The sequence below is a fragment of the Abrus precatorius genome, unplaced genomic scaffold, assembly GCF_003935025.1.
Source record: "Abrus precatorius isolate BTA unplaced genomic scaffold, Abrus_2018 Scaffold9, whole genome shotgun sequence".
Taxonomy (NCBI): domain Eukaryota; kingdom Viridiplantae; phylum Streptophyta; class Magnoliopsida; order Fabales; family Fabaceae; genus Abrus; species Abrus precatorius.
Window position 1 is genome coordinate 29,060,307 of NW_020874439.1, and position 23,370 is coordinate 29,083,676.

Genomic DNA, 23,370 nt, shown 5'->3' on the forward strand with positions numbered 1-23,370 from the left:
TATATATATATATATATATATCCTAAAAAAATTATAGAAATAAAAATTCTATTTATAGAGTAATTGTCTAAAATAATTCCTATAAACATGCTAATTTAATTTTCTTTGATTCGCTGTGATTTGTTTTATCAAAGCTCATCACTAATTTTAATAACATAATTTTATGATTATTATTAATATTATTATTCAATTTTTGATTCTTAATTGGTGGATAAAGATAATGAATACTTAACTTGTTAAGTAAGGAATGAAATTAACCACGAAAAAATAATTACTTTTTTATGAGAATATCAGCTAATTGTGTCTGAGCAAAGACATAGGAAGGTCGAATGATGCGAACAAAAATTTTATTGTGAACAAAATAACAATCAACTTTAATATTTTTAGTGCATTAATGAAAAACTTGGTTCTTAGCAATATAAAGCACAATTTGTCTATCACAAAAGAGTTGAATAGGTTGCAAATGAGATATTCTAAGACAATGTAAGATGCTTTACAACTATTTGAGTTCACTCGTGGAAGTATCCATAGACTGGTACTTAACCTCTAGTAAGGAGCTAGACATTGTGTGTTGTTTCTTGGTCTTCTAAAAGATTAGGAAGTTACCAAATCCCTTAGATTGGGTTTCCTTTCAAGTATTGAACTACATGCAAAACAAAATTTCAATGATCATTTTTCAATTGTTGCATAACTTAGGAAATTGTATGAGTGCAATAAGATAACTCTAGCATCACAAAGCATAAATAGGTGAGACACCCAATTACACTCCAATAAAGGTCTATATGAGACAACAATAGTCCATCAGCTAAAGAAATATAGTGATTATGTTTCAGGATAGTCATAGCAGGTTTGGGGTCGTAAAAGACCAGTTTTGCTAATAATATCTAACACGTATTTCCTTTGACATAGAAAAATTCTAGTGTCTAAGTGAGCAACCTCAACTCAAAGAAAATATTTGAGAGAGCCCAAGCCTTTCATGTGAAAACAGGAATGTAGGTATGCTTTAAAGCTATCAATGGCAGCATGGTTATCCCTAGTCATGAGCGCATGACACAATTTAGCAAATCAACAACGAGATACCTACCTAAATCCATAGAGAGATTTTCTAAGCTTGCAAACCATCCTAAGTTGAGAAACATTGAAGCTCGATGGTAGGTTCATGAAAACCTCTTCTTGCAAATCACTGTGCGAGATAGCATTATGCACATCCATTTGGTTCAATTCCTAGCCTGTAACAACTGCCACGTAAGGACAACACACATTGTTATCATTTTGGCAACCAAAGCAAAAATTTTGGTATAATCAATGCCTTCAACTTAATGGTTTCCAATAATGACTAAACGCGTCTGAAACCTTTCAATCATGCCATCAAATTTCTTTTTTATTTTGTAAATCCATCAACATATAAAAGTCTTTTTCCCAATACGTAGGCGCATCATCGTCCAAGTTTGGTTGTTCTTAAGCGCATGAATTTCATTCCATATTGCCTCTTGTCCCTTGGGATCTTTCATTGCTTCAATGTAAGTCATATGTTCAGTTTCTTGTTCAAGAGTTGCAAGAAATGCCTATTGTGCCAATATGATAATTTACATATTTTGTGATGGAGTAAGAAGTATCTAAGGATGAGGACAGGAAGGTAAACGATTAGATGACTTAGCACGTGAATTGTGTTGGTGACATAGTCACGTAGTTTGGAGGAAGGTTTTTTAATTCTTCACCAACCCATTTGTTTATATCCTATGGAGTAAAAATACCCTATGTGATGCTCAATAAAGACATCATTGGTGATTCCTTGTCCATAAGTGTTGTGTTAGTGCAATCTAAATTGTTGGACAAAGGCACTATGGGCACCTCAATAGCCTTAGGCATCGCATAATTGAATTTGCACCCTTGACATTGAGGGTCCTACTGTTAGCAAGATTCCTATCAATAGTATGTTGACCATTGCAACATGAGTCATTATTGAGCATGCCTTGGTGGTAAGCATGTGGTTGAGCATGCCTTCTCTCAAATATATTGTGCCTTCCTTTATGGCATTTGTATGGCTCCATCTTGCAAACCTATTACACATGATACAATATTATGCACTTCGTACATCTCTTTCATACTTCTAGTCATATGGTTAGAGCCCCAATGTCAATAATCCATGAGGTGGATTGGAATTTACTTGTCATCTTCTCATTAATTTCTACTTTGCTTAACATTTCCATCAACTTTTATCATTGATTCATACTCAATCCAGTGAGACCAACTTTGTCTGTGTCTGTTCTAGGTCTAGTTGCACCATCGTTTGTACTTGTCTATGCAGCATTGACTTTGACACTTGCTCCTCTCCCTTGTCCCATACTAATATGTTGCAACGTCTTATTTTTCTCAGTAGCTTTCCTGTTATTTTTGGGCTTCTCTTCCCACCATTCAAGGTTTTCGATCAACTGAAAATAATTATTGGTGTAATGTCTTGTTCTGCTGCAGTTGGTGCAAATATGAGATTTATCTTCGGCCTTTCTGCAACTTCTACCTCTAGCCTGTGCCACAAGTCCCACAATTTCTCCTTTTCCTCCTTTGCTCTAGTGATTGTTCTTACACATTCTTCTTGAATTATGGTTAAGTATACCGGATTTCAAGGAAGGTAGTAGATCACATGTAAGTAAACTTGAGCGAACTATCCCATATATGGCATTATCTAGGCCTATAAGGAATTGATGCACCTTCTTCTTATCTCTACTTCTCCATCTTAGTGGATATATCACAAGTGAAACTTGTATATGCGTACACCACTATTTGCTCATAGTTGGCTAATTCATCCCACAAGATTTTCAATTTGTTGTAGTATGCAACTATGGTCATGCCTCTTTGCTTGCAATTTGCCAATTATGACTTGAGTTAGTGTATTCTTACACTATTAGTAATTAAAAATCTTTTCTTGATATTATTTGACAAGTCCTTCACATTCTCCACATATAAGATCTCAGATTTGGCTCTATGGTGTTTAGAATCCATGTTACTAGCATCTATTGACTTATCCAGCCGTCCTTTAGTTTTATTATCCCTTCCTTTGGTTGTCCAATTATTCCCTCAATAAATCTCCACTTCCTTTTAGCATGCAAGGATATTTTCATATTACGAGCATACTCCTCATAATTCTCGCCTACCATGTAGCTAACCTTAAGTGAGGATTTTGCTGCATTATCATTGAAGTTGGGATCATATGGAGAAAACACAAGTTTCCCTTGGTCACTTACCATGTTAGCCATTTGTTGATCAATATTTCAACATATAAAGGTCGCACTTTGATACCAAAATAAAACACAATTTCTAGAAAAACCAATTACAAAAGTAGCAATCTTATTTACAGAGTAATTGCCTAAACAATTGCTATAAACATATTAACTTGGTTCTTTGGCTATGATTTGTTTGACCAAATCTCAAACTATTTTCGATTATATAATCTCATAATTATTGTTGATATTATTGTTTAATTTCAATATCACCTTATTACTGATATTAATTTTTTAAAAAAAATTATTAGATGCAATTTTTTATTATGTGTAATATAATTACACGTATAGATTAAAATATCGTTAATGAAATTATTTTAAAAATTTATTTGAAAATAGAAAAAAGATTTGTACTTGAATATTTCACACGCAATAGAAAATGTTTTAATATTTTTATAATTCTTATTAAAAAAACTATCACTAATATTTTTATAAAGATTAATTCAAGTTCTAGAAAGCTTATTACAAGTCTTACACTAAAATATCATCTCCTTTAAGTAACATAACAGGATCTTGTTGAAGAAAGAAAAATATATTTTAAATTAAACTAATTAATCTATTATAATTAATTGTAAAATTTACTAATTAAATTCAATAAAAAAATGTTTTTTTCTTTCTCTAACATCATTTATCATGTAATATTATCATTTTCTTAATAAAAAAAGGAAATATGAGTTCAATTAATATTTTGTAAAAAGAAAAAAATATTGTACAAGGTATCTATGTTGCCATCTCTATTCTCGGATTCAAAAGTGCAAACTAGTTATTTAATTAACACTCGAGCAACTCTTGTTTGCGTGTTGGTAAACATTCGCAAATAATAGAGCTACTACTTAACTTAACTACTATTCCTAGTAAGCTATTGAGAAAGATTAGATTAGTTGGATTACCAAATTTTGCATGAACACCCAAACAGGCAATCTTTCTAGTTGCGGGATAAGACCATCGTGTGCAAATGTTAGATAAGTCCGTATACCAAATTTATACAAATCATTATTTTAATCTGCCCCAACATTATGAACGTAGGATAGTGGCCAGTGGCAATCCAACTACCAATCCGCATATTCACATTTTATTAAGCTTAAACTTTGCACATTTTTTAATAAAAATTCATCATGCTCGTAATTCTTAAACAGAAAATTATTATTTTAAAATTATAATAATATAAAATAAAAGGCATTATTATATGTTGGAAAATTAGTCCAAAGACTAAAGTTTTTCCTATAAATATGTCCTAGGAAGTGTCAGGCCACGATGAAAGTGACGCTGCATTTGTTCAAGAAACAATGTCTGTGCCTGTGAGTGTTCATGATGGTACCCATAGCCTCCCAAAGTTGCAGATTGAAGCGGTGTTGAGTGTGTCTCCGCTAAAGGTGACAGAACCACGGCGAGTTCGCCAGGTTTTGATGAGTGAAAACTCACAAACCTTTGGTGGGTGCTATGAAATAGTTCTCTACTATGAGAAACTGAACGAGGACTGTGATAGTGTTTTGGCTGGTTGGATCGTAGAGTCACTGGGTAGGGCTCTAGTGGAGCACCCACTTCTTGCTGGGAGACTCCATAGGAAGGAACAAGGTGACACCGATAACATGGGATTATGGGAAATTGTGTCTAATGATTCGGGCGTTCGACTCTACGAGGCACAGTTCCCCATGATGTTATCAGAGTTTCTTGCCTTGAGTGAAAAGGAACATCTTGAGGCTGAGCTTGTCTTCTGGAAGGAAATTGATGAGCACAATCCTCAGTTTTCTCCACTGTTTTATGTTCAGGCAAGTACTGCATGCATGCCGTGTTTTTCCACGCTTGATCGATACTTCAGGAATATAAAACCATTCATTTCACCCACAACTAAAAGCATCTTTATTCATGCAAGAAGAGAAAAAGTACATAACTTTTTACTTCAAATTTGTGCTTGCGGAATTATCATTTTCTAACATGTAACGGTTACTAACGTAAATAATCACGAAAAGCCTGTAACTTTTAATACCAAAAACTAATATATAAATGAATGTTAAATATTCATAAAGACCATACGTGTATTTTATTTTATTTTTAAAATTTATAAAGTAATATAATTACTTATTTTTAAGTAAGTCTTATTAAAGTTGTCATAAGATTTTGAAATAATTTATTTGTGATATGGTATTAGTGTTTCTGATCAAGTGGTCTAGAATTTTGGGTTTCATTGTTCCCATTCTTCAAATAAAAAAATAAAATTTTGCATATATAAGATAAGTAAGGTTGTGCATTAACCGCGCTCCAAGTCCGAAGAGCTCAATTTATTTTTGTTTGTTAAGGTGACTCATTTTGAATGTGGAGGATACTCGGTTGGGATTGGCTGTAGCCTCCTCTTGGCAGATATTTTGATCTTAGAGAACTTCCTCAAGAAATGGACCGAAATTCACAACAGTGTGTTAATCCAAAATGAAGAGATCAAAACTCCTTTATTTTACCACCCTCTTCTCACACAAAATCATGAGTCTCTCCCCACTGATTTGATCAGCCGCACCCCCAGCAAAAATGAAATTCACACTATGATATTCAAGTTCACTGCCAAAGACCTAAATTTCAACAAGGAATTGTGGAGGGAATTAGCCATGCAATGTGTTGCGGAAGCGGAGCAAAAGCTTTGCAAAAAAGTGGGGTCAAATTTTAGTGTGTTAGTGAAAGAATCCTCTGAGGTCATCAAAATTGTAAAAAGTGGTTATAGTACGGGTATGGAGATGTTGCAGCTAAACCTAAATAATGAAATAATTGGTGCAACGTGGAATGATTTTGGAGACTACGATGTAACATTTTATGAAGGAAACAAGCCGGTCATTGTTTCTCGTTGGATTGGATCAGTTGCTGATGGACACGTTTCAGTAATCCCATGCCAAGAGGACAATGTCTCTGCTGTGATTATAGTCTCCCTGTAGAAAAAACCAACCTGGAAAATGGTTTTGATTGTAACATTATCACTGATGCAATTATTCATAATCACCACGAAAGCTTCCTTGGGCATTATTGACACTTCATATATTTATTTCAATTTCTGCAGTCATATACTCAAACTTCCGTTTCTTTTTCCTTGGGTTCTATTTTTAAAACTTACAACATCTTTTATAATTCTAAATTTTAAATATACTGCATAAATTCATAATCCTTTTCAGATAAAAATATTTAACTCTTAAACAAAATGACAGTATTCTAATGAAAATATTATAAAATTGTGATTAGAAAGGAATTTGTGGGAAAAAAGTACTCAACATTTTCATGTATTATAAAGCGACAAAACCTCACCAAATGATAATTATAGATAAATAAAATAAATAAGGAGTTAAACTAACTATAATATACAAATTAATATTTTTATTTTTTTAAAAATTATCATTTAAAAAACTAATATTTTTTTAAAAAATTAAAATATTATTTATAAAATAGTACGAGGGAGTAAGAGAAACAAAATCTTTAAAATGGAAAAACTTAAAAAAATTAACTTTTAGAAAGTTTCGGAGGATTTAGAAAAAAAATTCCAAAACTTTCTTTATTAATTAAGTAACTCTCAAAATTAAACTCTTTCTAACTCCTTCATTCCCTTCCTCTCTCTTCCTAAATTCAACTTTCAAAAATAATCTAAAACTTCTTAAAAAGTGTCTTGTCTCATAAGGAAAAATCCTGTCACACAATATTAATCCAATGGACAGTGTCGTAATGGGAGACCAAACCTTGAGAAGACGAGAACGCAAGGTTTGTCAGACTCAAAAACTTCACAATCTAAGACTCTTCCTAACTTTAGCGTTTGAGTATTTTTTATAGGATCACTTACAACTCCATTGCCAGATTACTTTGAACACACACCAACGAAGAACCACTTCAAGACAAATATCACCAATGTCAAAGATACTATGTTCAAGTCTCCCTCTACACTTTTATCATTAAATGTGTAAATTAATTAATTAAGAGTTATTTTAACTTGATGAATAGTATGAAATTTAAATTTTAAAAATGTAATTTCTTTAAATAAAATAAAAACAACTTTAACGATCAAATTATATAGAGGTATTTTACTTGAGTTGAAACTTAGCCTAATTCAATCAACTCATTCAAATCATAGGTAAGAAAAGTGGGGGTAAAAGTAGATAAACTAGTTTATTAGAGATTTATTGCTTGACATTTAAATAAAAAAAAATTAGTTAAATAGGTTAAACTTTAGACTTTCACTGAAAGGTTTTGATGCACGGCATGGTGATTTTAGTTTTTATGTTTATATTTATAGATAGATAGGTTGATAAAAGGTTTTGATGTATGACATCTTGATTTATATAATACATATAAATATTATATATACATGCTCAATTAAGTAATTAGTTTTATAAATATTATTATTTTTATTTTAGTTCTTATAAAACTTAATTTTATTTTAATTTTTAAAAAATAAAAAATAAAAAGTTTTAATCTTTGACAAGGGACTAAAATCATATTTTTTATTATTAAATATAGAGACCAAAATTAAATAAATTTTTCATATGAATTGAAACAAAAAATAATTATATTTTTAGAGACTAATTATTTAATTATGACATGTATATATATAATTTAAAAATTTTATATTATATGTATAAATATATATAGTTTAAAAATATATAACTAATTTAATTTTAATTTCATTTCAATTTAAATTTAATGTATTAATAGCGTCAAATTTTTTGACATTGTCATTTAAATATGGTTTATCATATTAATAAAAAAAATAATTTTTATAATAATTTATTTAAAAAATATTTATCGTATAGTCTAAATGATTAATAAAATAAAAAATTATAGTAATAATCCGTTAAAATTAAACTATTTTACATTAATTGTCATGTTATAATCATATTCTTTTGTCAGCATGTTTATAGTTTAGGTCCGATAACTTGTTCCGAGTGTAGGGGCCTATTTATAGGTATTATTAGGCGGGTTTTTAAATGGATATTTAAATTATACTAAACTTTTACAAAAATTATATTAAATCTTTAAAAGAGGTTTGTATCAAATAAAAATGTTAATTTTGAACTTTGTATGATATAATAATTTATACCTTTTATGAGCAAAGTTTGGTGTAGGGTTCCAAAGGCCAATTTGTTTTTGGACGATTATTTTTGATCGATTAAAGGCCATTTTAATGAAATGGAGATAACACTGCTAGGGTACGACTACTAATTAGCTGATTGTGATGTGAACTTATTTATGAAGTCGATGCATAGCAATATAATTTTGTCAATTATAATAAATGAGCCCTATTACTCAAAACTTTAAGATAAAAAGTAATTTGTGTATCTTTAATAAATTAAAAGAAAACTGAATAAACTGGGCCTGAAGTAGTAGCGATGTTTGATTCATTTAAGATTAATAATATTAATTTTGATGCAGTTAATTTTAAATTGTTAAATGTTCTTGAGATATATCTAAATTAATTCAAATCATATATATTTATTAAACCATGTATTTTTTTGTTTTTGGCCAAAAGTCAAAAGTAAGAATGCTTCGTTACATAGTTATTGTCTGTTTACTGACTGGGCCTTTATGGGCTATTGTTGGGCTCCTCTTGTCCTGAATTATGGACCAAATAACAAAACTGTCTCACACTCTCACTTCTGCTTTCTCGCTGGAATGCGGAACAAACAAATCTTCTTGGTAAATCTACTTAGTCAAAAGATGCAAACAACCCATTAACCAAAAAAAAAAAAAAGAGGAAAAAGACAAGCAAATCCAAAGCAATATTTTGACCAAAAAAATGAAAAATTCTAAAGCAATATTGGTGGAATCTAAAGAACCACTTAATTGAGTCAAAAACCCTATAAAATGATTAGGGTGACAAGGACAACGTGTTCCCCTTCCCAGATCACAATTCATTAGTGGGCTTTGTTTGGAATAATTGTCAACCAAATATTGACCACACATTCAGCTTGCAAGTCAATATAACTAGGAGAGACATATGGACAAAGAAATAGTCGTGTCTTTTATCATGACCAGATCATTAAACCATCATAAACAATTTGTATGCATTGCCTTTTCATGTAATCTCTCTGTGAAATTGTGTAGCCAGGACAGAGACATGTGCAATTGTGCACATCACTTTCTTTTTCTTTTCTTTTCCTGTTGTGTGGTTACAAGTGTTCCACTCACATTGAATTGCCACTTGAAAGGTCCACTGATGCAATCCTCTTCTTATTCTTTCACCACTAGAACTAGTCGTTCCGTTTACTTCACCTTTTTTCCATTTCATTTACAGTCACATGCAATTCCAGAGAGCCACATTTCCAACACCAAAAGCAAACTCAGCTTCAACGCTTTCTCCAACATATTCCTCTCTCCACAGCTAGCATCTAACCTTTTTCTGTCTCCCATTCCTCCCTCTCCCCCCACATAATATTGACCTCAAAATTTATGCCACTTGCGACGCTTCATCGTGTCTATCTACCCTTTACACGTTCAGAATTTGTGTAACCGAGTTTCAGTTCCCAGTGGACTACAATTATTTGTTTTCCACGAAATTGAACCACTATGAATGACAGTGATAAAGTCAACTTTAAATAAATTTTTAGATAAGTGCTTATAAGAAAATAATAAAACAAATTCACTAGTTAAAATTATTTTATACCCTTAAAGTTTTGAAAAAATTAAATAAAAAGGTTTATAAACAGTTGAAAAACTAAAATGGTTTTACGTTATGAAAGAATTTAATTCATTTTACTTTTTCATTTTTATTTTCACTCAAAAATTTGTCTAATCTGAGGCAAATTCATCTTTCTCAGAAAACCGGTTATGGTTATAATACAAACATTCTCTAATGAAGAATGAAAGCACCTTTGGACGGAAAAAAAAAACGAAGAAAGGAAGCACCTTCCAAACAATAAACTATGAGCCTGTTTGAATCCACGATGTGAAGTCAATAATCGATTTTACGTATTTGGATGGACGGTTTGTAGTTTTATTTTCATGAAATCCAAAGAATGTTAGTATTGATAAAGTACCGCTTCTGGCAAAATCGATTCTGGTTTTGGCACAAGCAGGCTATATACTATTAAGAATAAAAGATAACACCCTCCACTCGATCTTTGCGTGAAGTTTCCTATATAGGCTTTAATACCATGCAAAATATTTTAGGTTAATTTACTATTACAAATTAACTTAAATAATTGTCAAAGTCTTTTTTAATCAACGGAAAATATTTTAACCTTAACAATGTATATATAATTAAGCGAGAAGTTGATATTGTTTGTGTACTTATGAAACAAAATTTCAAGTGTATACTCATTTAATTTAATAATTTTTTAATGTGTTCAAAGTCCATAATAAAAACAGTTAATTAAAAATTAATTATATATATATATATATATATATATATATATATATATATAAACCGCTAAAATAAGACAATGGATGGAAAAAAAAGGATAAAAAACGAAATCTTTCTTATTGGGTGAGCTACAAAATGCTAAAATGTGACAAAAGGGCATGTAAGGGCAACATGGCTTCAATCTCTAACAAGGGAGTGAAGATAGATCCCAAGAGTCATCCACGGAATCCAAATGAAAAGAAAACACAGGAGGAGGTAGAAAAAAAAGGTAGACAAACGAAGAGATGTCCCAAAGTGTAAGTTAAATTCAAGGAAGAACGAGAAGCAGTCCTGCAAATAGTGGTAGCATGAAGCCAAAGCCAGCTCCATGTAGGAACGCGCTGTTCGGGCTTGTGGGCGCCGGAGATTCCGCAACGGACGGTGACAATGGCGAAGGAGATGGGCCTGGGCTTTGGGCACTTGGGGGCGATGAAAGTGGGGAGGTTGGAGGAGGAGAAGAAGTGGTAGGGGCCAGTGTTGATGAGCCCGTGGGTGTGGGTGTAGGTGCGGGTGAGGGGGCTTGGGCTGTGGACATTGTCACGAGAATTAAGGACATGGCCAGCATGAGCACGGCACGTGCCATCGCCATCGCTATACAACGCTCAATTGTGGGTATCTGAGGAAACTGCGGTAACACAGAGAGATGTTTGACACGAACGACAGCAGAGGGAGTGAGTGGTTCTCAACACGAAGAGGGCAAAGGGGCTTTCAGATTTATATATAACACCAAAAGCAAAGTTAATAAGTCTACGGTTGGGTTGGGTGACACTGAAATACACCAATGCTCTTTGTAAGAATTCTTTTATTTAAATTTTTTCTAAATTTCTTTCTTGTTAAATAAAAAATTAAATTTATTATTATATACTTTTGAAACATTAAATTTATTTATATTTATATTTAATGTTTATTTAATAAAATATTAGTATAGTTTATTGTTTGAACATTTAAATGTGAACACTTAAAGATATTTTTTTGTATTTATAATATATTTTAAAATGTGTATATAAAAAATTAAAAATTGAAAATATAATATTAATTTTTAATATTTTAAATAACAGAAATAATAATAATAAATTAATATTATTCTTCCGTATATAATCATCATGTGTAAGACTCTGAGGTTGACACCCATTGAGGGGAAGCGGGTTAGAATAAATAATTTAAAATTGAATAAATTTTTATATTTTTATTTCTATTTCATTTTATTATTATTTTTTAGTTTTCTTCTTCAATGACTGAATACACTCACACGCTTGCAAACATATTATTTTCCTAATAAAATTATTGTTTTCAAATTTGATATGATTTTGTATGTTCTTATCTGACAATTGGAAGAAATTTATTTGGATTAATGAATTAGTTTTATATCTTGTAATTTTTTTTAGTTTGTTTTAATAGATTTTATGAAAAAATTATTAAAATAAAATTTCACAATAATTAAATCAAGTAAAAGGGACTAAATCTCTTACCAAGTGACGAATGGAAATTTCCATTTTAGAATTTAACTGGCCATATTCAATGCACGATCATATCTTGAATAGGATTCTCTCTTACAAAACATGTTTGCGAATTTTTTTAAAAACTTATTTTAATGAGTTTCGGTTAAGTTTACGAATAAATTATCATTTGATAAGAGTGTATTAAAAAAAATTTGGTAATGAAATAAATAATTTAGATGCATCATAACTTTGTTAAACTTTTATGTCTTTTATAAAGAAATTATTGCATGAATTTGACAATCCTATCATGTATGTTGAGAGTCAAATAACCAATCCTCATTTTCTATCTTTCAATTGAAATATGACATTTTAGAAGAAAAAATTAATAACTAAGAGATAGTATTATTTTTTTAACCTATTTAAAGATAAAAAAAAATAAAAATAAAGAAATGTGATTTTAAACCTATGCTAAGAAGAGTAGTCTTTTAAATGTATCAATACGCTAATATTTCCCTCTCCTTTTAAATGAAATGGTTGTGTTGAGAATGTACCTAAATGTTTAAATTCCTTTAAAGTATATTTTATTTTTAAGTTTTAAAATTATATAGTATGTATGAAAAAAATAAAAGATTAATACAATAAATTTATGCTAATACATTATGAATTATTTTAAAACAATTATAAAATTAGAAAATGTTATTTAAAAATATATCTTTTCCTCTTTCTTTTCTGAAAGATTTCATTAGGTAATTGAGAACTTTGATGAATTACATGATTAACTTTTAATTTCTTTTTGAGTGAACTTTACAGTCTTTTGTATGTAAATATGAAAATGCAATATTGAAATTTCATAGAAGAACAGGAAAACAATTTAAGATGAGCATAATTGGAACCTTTGTTTTGGTCCAAAGCATAATTGAAGCTTACCCTCGCAGGCCCAGCGCGGGTAGGGAAAGGGCTTTAGGTAAAAGGACGAAAAATACAAGTCTCTGATGCAAGAAAAGGGACTTTGTGGAAGGGATATAAAGAAATAAAGTTTCATATCCCTTTCTTTGCGATGAAAAATACATATATTCAGTTGTGGCGTGATGGGGCTTGCAAAATATATGATTAGTATTTTCCACTATTTTTCGAGAACTTTGCTTAGTTATTATCTTAATTGAAAGGTTGCTTTGACGGTTAGATTCATGAAAATACTCCATCAAATACAACTATTATTATTTCCCAGTCGTATTTTGATTGTTCACTTTGTACCCATAACAGATATTAATGGACTCACATAATCCATGTCACGTGCTGGGTTGTGTAATGAACTTTCACAGAAATCCCATGCTCGTTATGTAGCTTTTCTTTCTTTTTTGTATGCCTTCTGTGCTTGTCATTAGATGTTTCAATTTATGGCAATTTGGCCCATTTGGGATGGTTCATCCTAGGCCAGCAAAATTTTTGAATTGAGTTAGATTAATTTAATTATAGATTAAATTTATTAATCTAGCTCTATCTATTATAAAATATAAGTTAAATGATTTAATCTACGAGCTCACCTTTTTTCTTTTTGTTTATAAATTGTTTCACAATTACATTTATAATATAACAATTAACATATAAATGAAAATTTAATTTTCTGTCACAATATTCTACTGTCATATTTTTATATTCATATTTAATATATTTATAATTTATTTATTTTTATAATTTTTCTATTTTCATGTTAATTTTGGCGATGAGTTAAAAAATTTAGCTCACTTTATAATATTTTATATATATATATATATATATGATATTAGTGTTAACCTCTTAATTTTAGTATATTATATAAAATTTTATTTAATTGTATTATATATTATAAAATTAAAAGGAACTGAACAAACGAAATTAAAAGGATAATTATGATAAAGTTGTAAACCATTTTTATTAGAGGCATAACACCACTTCTATAATCTTAACCAAACACCTTAGTTCTGTTGCGCCTTCAAGGATATGGCCATTTTCAGAAACAGGAAAATGAACGGCATCCTCGAAACAAAAGTTTAGGTTGAAATGTACATTATGCCTTCATTCAATTCATGTTCATAATCTTTATCAGTTAGCTCTCACCTTCGAATAATTTCCTTAGTAATTCATAAAGGTAGCCTAAAATGCTGACCAGAAAATAATGATCTACCCGTTACTCATATATCAAGCAGGATTTACAAACAAGACTAAACACACGTATCATAATTAGTGTGTACCGTGATTAATTTATTTATTTGCATACACAAGTCAAATTGTCGAAATCTGATGATAACAAGATTTGAGATGGGTGGAGGGGGATTCAGGTTGTGAAACTTTGGTGTATATCCTAATCTGCTACAAAATTGAAAAGGGAGGCTCCATAAATGTGTGTTGTGACACAAGAATTAAGGCAAAAAGCAAACTGCATGTAAAATCAGTTTGGAAGATCTAGTGTCACGAAGTGAGTAGAAGCAGTATCAGCCTCCACAATTAATCCCCTTAGGAAAGTCAATTCACCATGAGAAAGGAAGCAATTTCCATTCCCAATTGTGGAGCCATGATCCTCCTTTAATTGGAAACCTTCTAGAGACTAGACAACAAACTGATCGGAGAGCTGAATGAATGGATGTAAGTCTACTTGTTCATTTGCTCATCAGCAACATGAACAATGAAGTGGGTGCTATCTGCAAGCTAGAGTCATAGTCATTAACAAAATCTTACTACTTTCTCATATTAAAACCCAAGTTTTGAGCATTATGCTTGACAATTCATCAGGTCCTGATCAGTGTCACCTTTCCTCCTCCAGAAGCGGTTGAGATGCAGTGGCTGCAAAAGATCAACGGTATGTCAAAAATATTACAAGGGATGATTGATGTAGACAAATTCATAATTCAAAATGCAAGATCCGAGTTTCATGTAATTCAGACATGAGAGTTCTATTTCTTAATATTATGGGCAAAGAAAATGAAGTAACGAACACAGAAGGTGGGACACCATGCTGGCATGCAATTTCAAAGGAGAATGGCTAGATACTATATTTATATATACATAATTTTTTATTCCTTAAACTCGGAATGTAAACAATAACTATCCATTGAATAGATTTCTTCATGAGCAAGGAACTAGATTCTCTGAGGACAAAATTTATGTGCGGTTTTGTAAGTATACTTTCAATACTGTTCTTCAATTAAAATTAGAGTTTCACCTTGATATTCTGCATAGTAAAAATTGACAAACATTTCGGAGAAGAAACTCCAATTTTGATTAGAGAATATCAAAGCACTTGTGAACTTTTGTCCATCATAAATGCAAGAAACAGATTATCTGTTAATCTTTTAACAGATTTACAAACTCGAGAAATATTACCTTGAGGATTTTGCTGTCCGCTGGATAAAGTTTTGCCAGTTTTTTCTGCAATTTCAGCCATGATCAAACGTGACAAAAGAAGCCCGGCAATAAAAGCCCCAATAATTAGCATAGTGAAAACCTGATCCCATCCCTTTGTTGATATGAACCCTGTAAGAAGAGGGCCAAGAGCTGCACCAACTGATCCAGTACCATCTATAATAGCGGTTACCGTAGCTAGAGCTCGAGAATCTCCTTTGAGAGAACTGTGTGTACCCAAGTCAGCTGAAACAGCAGTGGTGATAAGTGCATAAGGCCCATTTACCAATAATCCAGTCACTATCATAAGTCCAATGTTGGCATTCATAGAAACACTTCCATAATGTCGGTATAAAAGCATGGCAGGAATGGCTGCATACATGAAACTGGCCGCTATTATAGCACGGGCATTGAGTTTATCAGATATGTACCCAGCAAGAATACCCCCAACAATACCCCCTACATCGAACATCGTTGAAAGGTTTCCAGCAGATTTAACTGAGATATACTTCCCTCCAATTTCTGCAACGTCAAAATCACCCTTTATATCGCATATATAAAGATAGAAAAGCATCATTATGTAGTCTCACTGAGTGTATAACCGTAATAAAAGATAAACAAATGAGAACAGAGAAGGAAAATATATGATAAGTAAAGCAGCAACACTGATATAAAGAAGAAAAAAATATAATCGCATAATTTTTCTATAAATTAAAAAGATAAGAAAAAGGTGTAAGAGAATGAATGATAAGATAAAATAAATAAATAAATAAAATTTTCGACGGTATTGTAAAAAATTGTTAAAAAAGACTTGCTTGAACAAATAACCCCCCTGATATTTTTAAAAACAACAAATAAATTACTTGCGAGAAAATATTATCTTGATTAGAAGAAGAAAACTATTAAACAACTTACGATGAATCATGCCTTAAAAGAAGAAGAAGAAACAAAAAACTTAGGGTGGATGATCACCTGTCTGAGTCAAGTAAAATGGTAACCAATAAAGAAACGTGTAGGCAACAAGCTTGGCGAAGAAAAGGCACAAAGCAAAAGGTATTACACCAGGAATCAAGCACGCATCGAGAAGGCCAATGCTCTTCTTACTGACGGAACCTTCTCTGGAAAGACCAACACTTCTTCTCCTCTGAGCCTCTTCATCACCATGAATGGAAGAGAAGCCAACGTCTTCAGGATAAGCAGCCAAGAACAAATAAACAATAATCCCACCAAAAATAATAAAAGCTGCAGGAACCAAAAAAGACCAGCCCCAACCATAATCCAAAACGCTAGCAGCAAGAAGAGAACCGCTAATGTTACCAACAGAAGTATGGGCATTCCAAACCCCCATTATAAGACCCCTCTTCCTCTTCCCAAACCAATTACCAATAACAGCCACAACGGAAGGCCAACCCGTGGCTTGAAACATTCCTGCAATCATTTGCATGGAAAGGTAGAACCAAAACTCATGAACATTCCAGAAATACCCCATTCCGAATAGCCCCACGAAGATTCCACTCCCCACCATTCCCGTCGCTAAAAACAACCGAAGGTCGAGGGTATCTCCCAAATGCCCCGCCACATACATTCCGACAGAGTAACACGCCAAAAACGCCACGTCGATCTCCCCCAACTTCGACGTCCCATCGTGACCGTTGAATGGCCTCCACCCCTGCCGAGCCCTCTGATGCTCCGGGCACAACACGCTCTTCACTATCCCCGTCGGCTTTCTTGACGCGTGGTAGCACGCGTACGCCACGAACGTAATCAACAGCACCGTGTAACGGTGCGTGTTCAGGCTCCATTCTTTCCCTCTTATTAGGAGAAATCCATTCTTTGACATGGTTGTTTGGTATGTTCCAATTGAGCGCGTGGGAACGCTTCGGATTAGAGTGGAAGCCAAATGCGTTTGGGAGAGATATGAGGAAGAGCGAGAATGTCGCCAGAGAGGAGGAAAACGTGGCAATAGTTTATGAACTCGTGAATTGCCACGTGGATTTCTTGACGGGTGGTGTAGAATGACTCGGCCGTCCACCACCGTTCACTTTGGCGGCTACACCTGGCTTCTCGTTCCGCTACTCTTTTACATTCTCATTTCATGTGTAACTAAAATTACTACGATTTTCTTCTACAAAAATTTACACGTGTTTGAAATTATGCAGACAGAGATGAGCCCTTATTTTCTTGCTCAGAGTTCGGTGTCAAAATAGCGGTGTTTCATTGGGTTTAATTCTGTTCGAAGACACTCGACACGTTCATTACAGGGAAAGATGGATCGATATGTTTGGACTTTGGAGCAACTTTGTGACGGTAAATACTGTTCTGACATGAAGATTAATTAATATACTATTTTTTTAATATTATTTTTCTCTTTTAAACTTTATATTATATTATTTTATTTTATAAAAAGTATATACATATGATATTCTTTATCTCTGTTGGTTTTCCTTATAATATTTTTTAAGATGCTAATCTTAAATTTTTACAGTTTAAGAAATTTTATTAAAAATTTATTTATCACTTTAAAAATGAAAATACAATAACTGTTATTATTTTAAATATTTAATTTCAATCTTGAAAACTAAAGTAAACAATTGTTTTCTAATGCAAAAGCTACTCTAGCTGCATGACACTGACCGTGAAGGCCTGATATTCTAATCTATATAATAACATTTCACTTATGTATATAATGGTATATTAACATGAAGTGGTGCATAACAAAGTCTGATATTCTTATCCATCACGCACATCTCTTAGGATTATTTGTGATCATGAATCATGCCTCTTTTAAAATTGACAAACCTTTGAAGTGATATTTATGACTTGGGACTATGATTCTAAAGCTTCATGTTTTAAGATGAAAATTCAAGATGAACAGTCTCTTTAACACCTTTGCTTGAGTATTAGCCAAACATTGTCTCATTTGTTTCCTTTTACTACACTATATAAGGAATTACACAAATAATAAACGTAATTATTAAAATTTTTACTAACCTTTTATTGAAGACAAATAAACTTTAGAAGATAAAAGTCTAATTTTTTTTTCAACTGATTTCAAATAAATTATAAAAATTTAATAATTATAATTAATTATTTATTATTTTATAAAATAAAAATAAATTTTAAATCATGTCAAATCAAAATTGATAATGGTTGAATGGTAATTGTCTAAAGAATATTTTAGTATGCTACGATATATATATATATATACGTAAGACGTAACTTGTTAACATATATTAATTCAAAAAGTTGATTGGAAATAGTTTAAAGTCTCTTACAATAAGACTTAAGAATTTATTAAATAATCTTACATCATCTTTTTAGAACCAGTTGTTTCTGAAGGAAGGGAGAAACCAAACATCATTTTTTTAGAGTTGTTTAATTTTTTTTATTTATAAATCAAAATTTAGTATATAAATAAAAAAAATTAAATTTAAATGTATTATAATAGTATAATAATTTTACCAACTATGTTACTTTTTTAATGCAATACTGACTGCGATTATTATATTAAAAACTCAAAAGTTACTCTTTATAAATTACAAGTAAATAAAAGTAAGTGATAAACATAAATCTGAAATTAGTTACAAAAGTACCTAAGAAAGTGCATAAGGTCTTTCGTTGACAGTAATATTCTAGTATCTCTAGATAGCTACGTTGCGTGAATACGGGTATGGTACCAATATCGCGTACGGGTACAGGATATGCTAATTTTTTTAAAACTAGGGTACGGGTATGTCTATATATAATATAAATAAATAAATAAAATTTAATATAAACATAATTAAATAGCATAAAATTATCTAACAATTCATTCAAAATGATATAACATAAAGTAAATTATATAGTTCAATAAATAAGATTCCAATAAAAATAAATTTATAAATTGTTCTACAATCAACAACAAAAAGGTTAAACATTTATATTCTAACAGTGTCAATCTCATCATTCCCTTCTTTACCATCAGTAAAAAGCACTGCTTCTAAATTTGGTTCATCAAGGGAAAGAGTAGCAACTTCAAGAAAAGCAACATTTGCAAATGGATCCCACTCATCACTACCAATATCCCACATTTTGGTCTCACCCTCATAATAATTTTTACTCTTTTTTTAGAGCAATCAAAGATTTGTATGTATAAAAACTAAATCTTCAGCCCTCTTAGGGTTGAGCCTATTTCTTTTCATGGAATGAATGAAAGAATATGTGCTCCAATTTCACTCACAACAAGAAGAAGATGATGGTTGTGAAAGGACCTTTAAAGCAATGGTTTGAAGTTTAGGAAGTGCAGCACCATACATGACCCACCATTCTTTTGGCTTCAAGTTCCACCTATCTTGTAAACAATCAAATTTTCCAATCTCTTCTCCACCACTTGAGAATTTAACAAACTCCTGTGTTGCGTCTAATCTTTTCCTTGGATACAAAAAGTAGCTTCTTAAACATTTGTTTCTCCCTATACAAATCTCATTGTCCTTGTGTGGAGGTACTCGATTTGGTGCTTCATTAAGCCATTGCCTACAATAAAACCTATCAATAACTTAAAGTTAGTTCACTATAACCTAACAAGTAAAATAAATTAAAATATGCAAATTAATTAACTTTACCTAAGATTTAGTGAATGAGCCAAGCAATGAAGTGGTGTGTTACTTTTAGTCCACCTATCAATCAAAATGTTATACATCACTTCATAAAAGGATGAATGTTCATTTAACTCCTTGCCCTCGTGTTGATATATTGCATATTTCACTTGCTTAATCATGGCATCCCATTTTTCATAAACCAAATGAAGAGTTGGTTCATCGGTGTCACAAGAATGAAGCATCTCATACATAGGGTTCGTGAAGCTTAAGATATAAGCAATCTTATCCCAAAAACTGTCATCTGGAATTGTTTCTTTCATAAGGGTAACTCTTGGGACATCATCTTCTTTATAATGAGACCATTGCTCACTAATCACCATAGTTTGAAGACCATGCTTAAGGGTTCTCAACCTTTTAAGCATTATAATAGTTGATGCAAATCGAGTCTCAGCAATGGAAAATAATTTTAAATTATTAAATTGATTTAACATGGCAAGTCTCATAGAATGATTCATAATGAAATTTCTTATGAAGTATGCATCATCAGGAAGTTGAGAGATCCAACTACACTCATTATAAGCAACCTCATTAGCTGGTGTATTTTTCGGAGAACAAATACCTTTGAGTGTAAGATTTACTGTGTGCACAACACAAGGTGTCCAAAAAATATGAGGATGCACAGATTCCACAATAGATCCAACAGCTTTGCAAACAGGTGCATTATCTGTGATTATTTGGACAACATTTTGTGCTCCAACTTCATCAATGGTAGATAGAATGAGGTTTGTTATATAATTCTTGTCCTTATATTCACCAAATCCATCAATTGCTTTAAAAAACATAGGACCTGAATCACATGCCGCCATGAAGTTAATTAGTGGTCTTCTTTGTGCATCAGTCCAACCATCACTAATTATGCTCAGACTTTTTTTTGGCCAAGTGTCTTTGATAGGTTGGAGTAACTTTACTATGTTGGCATTTTCCTTTTGCAAGAGTGAAGTTCTTATAGCATTGTAACCCGGTGGAAGAAAACCTAAGATTTGAGTGTTAGCAGCAAATGTGTAGGAACTAACAAAATATGGATTACGAGCAATATTGAATGACAAACCGGCTGAATAAAACATTCTAGCAATTTCACAAGTCAAGTGATCTCTAGCCGTATTGTTAAACACCCTTTCCAATGGTCCTCCTCTTCTTCTCTTGCTCCCATCCACAGGTGGATTCAAACTTGTTGTTCCAGTAGGTAAAGGCACTTGCACAGGTTTAGCTTTCTCAACAGCCATTCTCTCAACTTGTTTCATTTCTTCAATACATTCATTTGACACTTCTGTACAAATTGCTACATCGCGTCCCTTTCCCTCAACAAATGATTCTTAACTCTAGAGTAAGAACCATTGTAAATTGCATTGCAATAATTTCATTTTCATCTAGCATTCCCTCCTCCATCTTTTTTACTTTGTACAATTGTCACATAGGCCCAAAGAGGACATTAACCCTCAACACTTCCAAAAGCAAATTTACTACTATTGGATATAGAAGAGACAGGGGAGATATTTGTAGACCCACTACTGGAATGGTGTGAAGAAGACATTTTGACAAATCAACATAACCATTCAATCATACAATAAGCATCCAAAGGTAAATTTAATAATAAAAAAAATTGCATAAAACTTTTTACCAAATCAAATGCCTAAAATTTTTTTTGTTATGATTAATAAATTAAATTTAACAAGAAGAAACTATCTATCATAAGCCCAAATCAAAACAACAATACAATTGTAGCAGAATAAAAATTAAAATTGGTGTCAATTAAAATACAGCAGTCAAACTTGAAATTGAAAAGGGAGGATACACGTCTGACGCTAGAGATGAAAGTTGGCCACCTCCTTGGCTTGCTCACTAAGTTGGTCTACTAGGCAAAGACACTGCAGAACATAAAAATGCAATTAAATCAAGAATATTCATGAAAACAGAAAACAGACCCAAGTTGTTAACTTTTTTCTAATCAAGAATATTCATGAAACCCAATTGCCTGCATGGTGACATGGTCACTTTCCTTTGTGCGGATCCACCAGTTCTCGTTGAACCCCAGAGACCTAGTAAACTTGGTGACTAACAACGTGTTTGAATTCACGTTTAATTAACAATGAAACCACATTTACTTCAACACTGCATATTGTAACTTTTACGTTTCCAGCTTTTGAATTAAGATTTGTTTTTCAAACGTGTTTCCAAACACACATTGATTCTACAGAGTAACAATTGCATACACCCCAAATGGAGAAACATAGAAGAACAAGTAAAAATCGAAACTTTTTGAAGTTGTAATAGAAATTAAAGATAAGTCCAAAATAGAAATGTGACTCACCGAAAGGAAGTGGCATGTGGAGGAAGAGAAAGATTGGTTTTTTGGGGAAAATGAGAAGTGAGGTTGAAGGGAAGTAAAGTTCTATGAGGTGTGAGATGAAAAGAGGAAGTTTGCGTTGCCTCCACCAGCTGTGTTCGGATTTGAGATTTAGCGCACAAAGACATAAAAAGAAGAAACTGAAAAAGCAGAGTATTAATAATTAAAAAATGACATTTTTTTAATAGATACATGTATCAAAAATATACCTAATATGTACCCACAATGTACCTTTTTTTTTTTTTGAAAATATTTTTCGGTACGTACCGGGTACATACCCAACAAGTACTAGTACCGGATATTTGGTACCAATACATCTCCTATTTTGGCATACCCGTGCTTCGGAGCTAGATAGATAATGTACCACACCAATTAGGGCCTCCAATTAAAATGACATAACTTTGGGCTAATTGTTGTTAATGATCGGTTTTATCTCCATAAAGTTTTGCTGCCAGTGAAAACTTGATAGGAATAAATAAAAAGACTAGATAATCAATATTTAAACAAAAGGATTGCACAAAATAACTTTGAAGATTAACATGTAAACTTAGGTTTCTTCTCAAACACACATTTACACTAGTTTCGTTATGATTTTGGATAATATTTTACACTCAGTTTTTAGTCCATGAATATGGTTTTTATTTTTTTCCCTTCTGAAAAAAATTCTATTTACGTAATTTTTTTCACCAATTTAATTGATTTTTGTCATCCATTTGTATGATTTTTTCCCCCTACACGCATATGAGACATTAATCACTGAAATCAGATAATCATTTATGTGAAATGTCTATTTGGACAATGATTCTCTATGCATATGAAATGTAGGTAATTAAACCAAGATTTATGTGGCATTCAGTTAAATTTGTTTGTAAAGAATTATTATGTGAATTTATTTCTTTTAAGGTTTAGTTTGAATTGATGAATCAACTGT

General features: G+C 31.8%; 4 protein-coding genes across 4 annotated transcripts; 1 reads left to right on the forward strand and 3 right to left on the reverse strand.

Moving 5' to 3' along the window:
• The first annotated feature begins 4,564 nt into the window (after positions 1 to 4,564).
• LOC113851163 (acetyl-CoA-benzylalcohol acetyltransferase-like) lies at positions 4,565 to 6,196 on the forward strand. Its single transcript, XM_027481641.1, has 2 exons — positions 4,565 to 5,047; positions 5,576 to 6,196. The coding sequence occupies exons 1-2, from the start codon at positions 4,565 to 4,567 to the stop codon at positions 6,194 to 6,196; spliced, it is 1,104 nt and encodes a 367-aa protein (XP_027337442.1).
• Positions 6,197 to 10,758: 4,562 nt separating this feature from the next.
• LOC113851402 (classical arabinogalactan protein 1-like) lies at positions 10,759 to 11,381 on the reverse strand. Its single transcript, XM_027481867.1, has one exon. It carries the CDS (start codon positions 11,228 to 11,230, stop codon positions 10,910 to 10,912), a length of 321 nt encoding a protein of 106 aa, XP_027337668.1. The 5' UTR covers positions 11,231 to 11,381; the 3' UTR covers positions 10,759 to 10,909.
• A 2,763-nt stretch (positions 11,382 to 14,144) lies between these two features.
• Positions 14,145 to 17,388, reverse strand: LOC113849621 (putative glycerol-3-phosphate transporter 4). The gene is made up of 3 exons (XM_027479650.1): positions 16,431 to 17,388; positions 15,441 to 15,980; positions 14,145 to 14,900 (listed from the first exon to the last, which is right to left on the reverse strand). Exons 1-3 carry the CDS (start codon positions 17,296 to 17,298, stop codon positions 14,863 to 14,865), a joined length of 1,446 nt encoding a protein of 481 aa, XP_027335451.1. The 5' UTR covers positions 17,299 to 17,388; the 3' UTR covers positions 14,145 to 14,862.
• Positions 17,389 to 19,669: 2,281 nt separating this feature from the next.
• LOC113851164 lies at positions 19,670 to 21,318 on the reverse strand. Its single transcript, XM_027481642.1, has 2 exons — positions 20,060 to 21,318; positions 19,670 to 19,970 (listed from the first exon to the last, which is right to left on the reverse strand). The coding sequence occupies exons 1-2, from the start codon at positions 21,316 to 21,318 to the stop codon at positions 19,670 to 19,672; spliced, it is 1,560 nt and encodes a 519-aa protein (XP_027337443.1).
• Positions 21,319 to 23,370: the final 2,052 nt, after the last annotated feature.

Bases quoted from the DNA above. Each gene is read 5' to 3' on its own strand.
- LOC113851164 (XM_027481642.1), bottom strand. From the start codon at position 21,318: ATGGCTGTTGAGAAAGCTAAACCTGTGCAAGTGCCTTTACCTACTGGA. The intron at 19,971-20,059 runs GTAAAGTTAATT...GTTTTATTGTAG, and splicing joins GCTCATTCACTAAATCTTAG to GCAATGGCTTAATGAAGCAC.
- LOC113851163 (XM_027481641.1), top strand. From the start codon at position 4,565: ATGTCTGTGCCTGTGAGTGTTCATGATGGTACCCATAGCCTCCCAAAG. The intron at 5,048-5,575 runs GCAAGTACTGCA...TTGTTTGTTAAG, and splicing joins CTCCACTGTTTTATGTTCAG to GTGACTCATTTTGAATGTGG.
- LOC113851402 (XM_027481867.1), bottom strand. From the start codon at position 11,230: ATGGCGATGGCACGTGCCGTGCTCATGCTGGCCATGTCCTTAATTCTC.
- LOC113849621 (XM_027479650.1), bottom strand. From the start codon at position 17,298: ATGTCAAAGAATGGATTTCTCCTAATAAGAGGGAAAGAATGGAGCCTG. The intron at 15,981-16,430 runs GTGATCATCCAC...TTGACGTTGCAG, and splicing joins ATTTTACTTGACTCAGACAG to AAATTGGAGGGAAGTATATC. The intron at 14,901-15,440 runs GTAATATTTCTC...GATCTTTTGCAG, and splicing joins CGGACAGCAAAATCCTCAAG to CCACTGCATCTCAACCGCTT.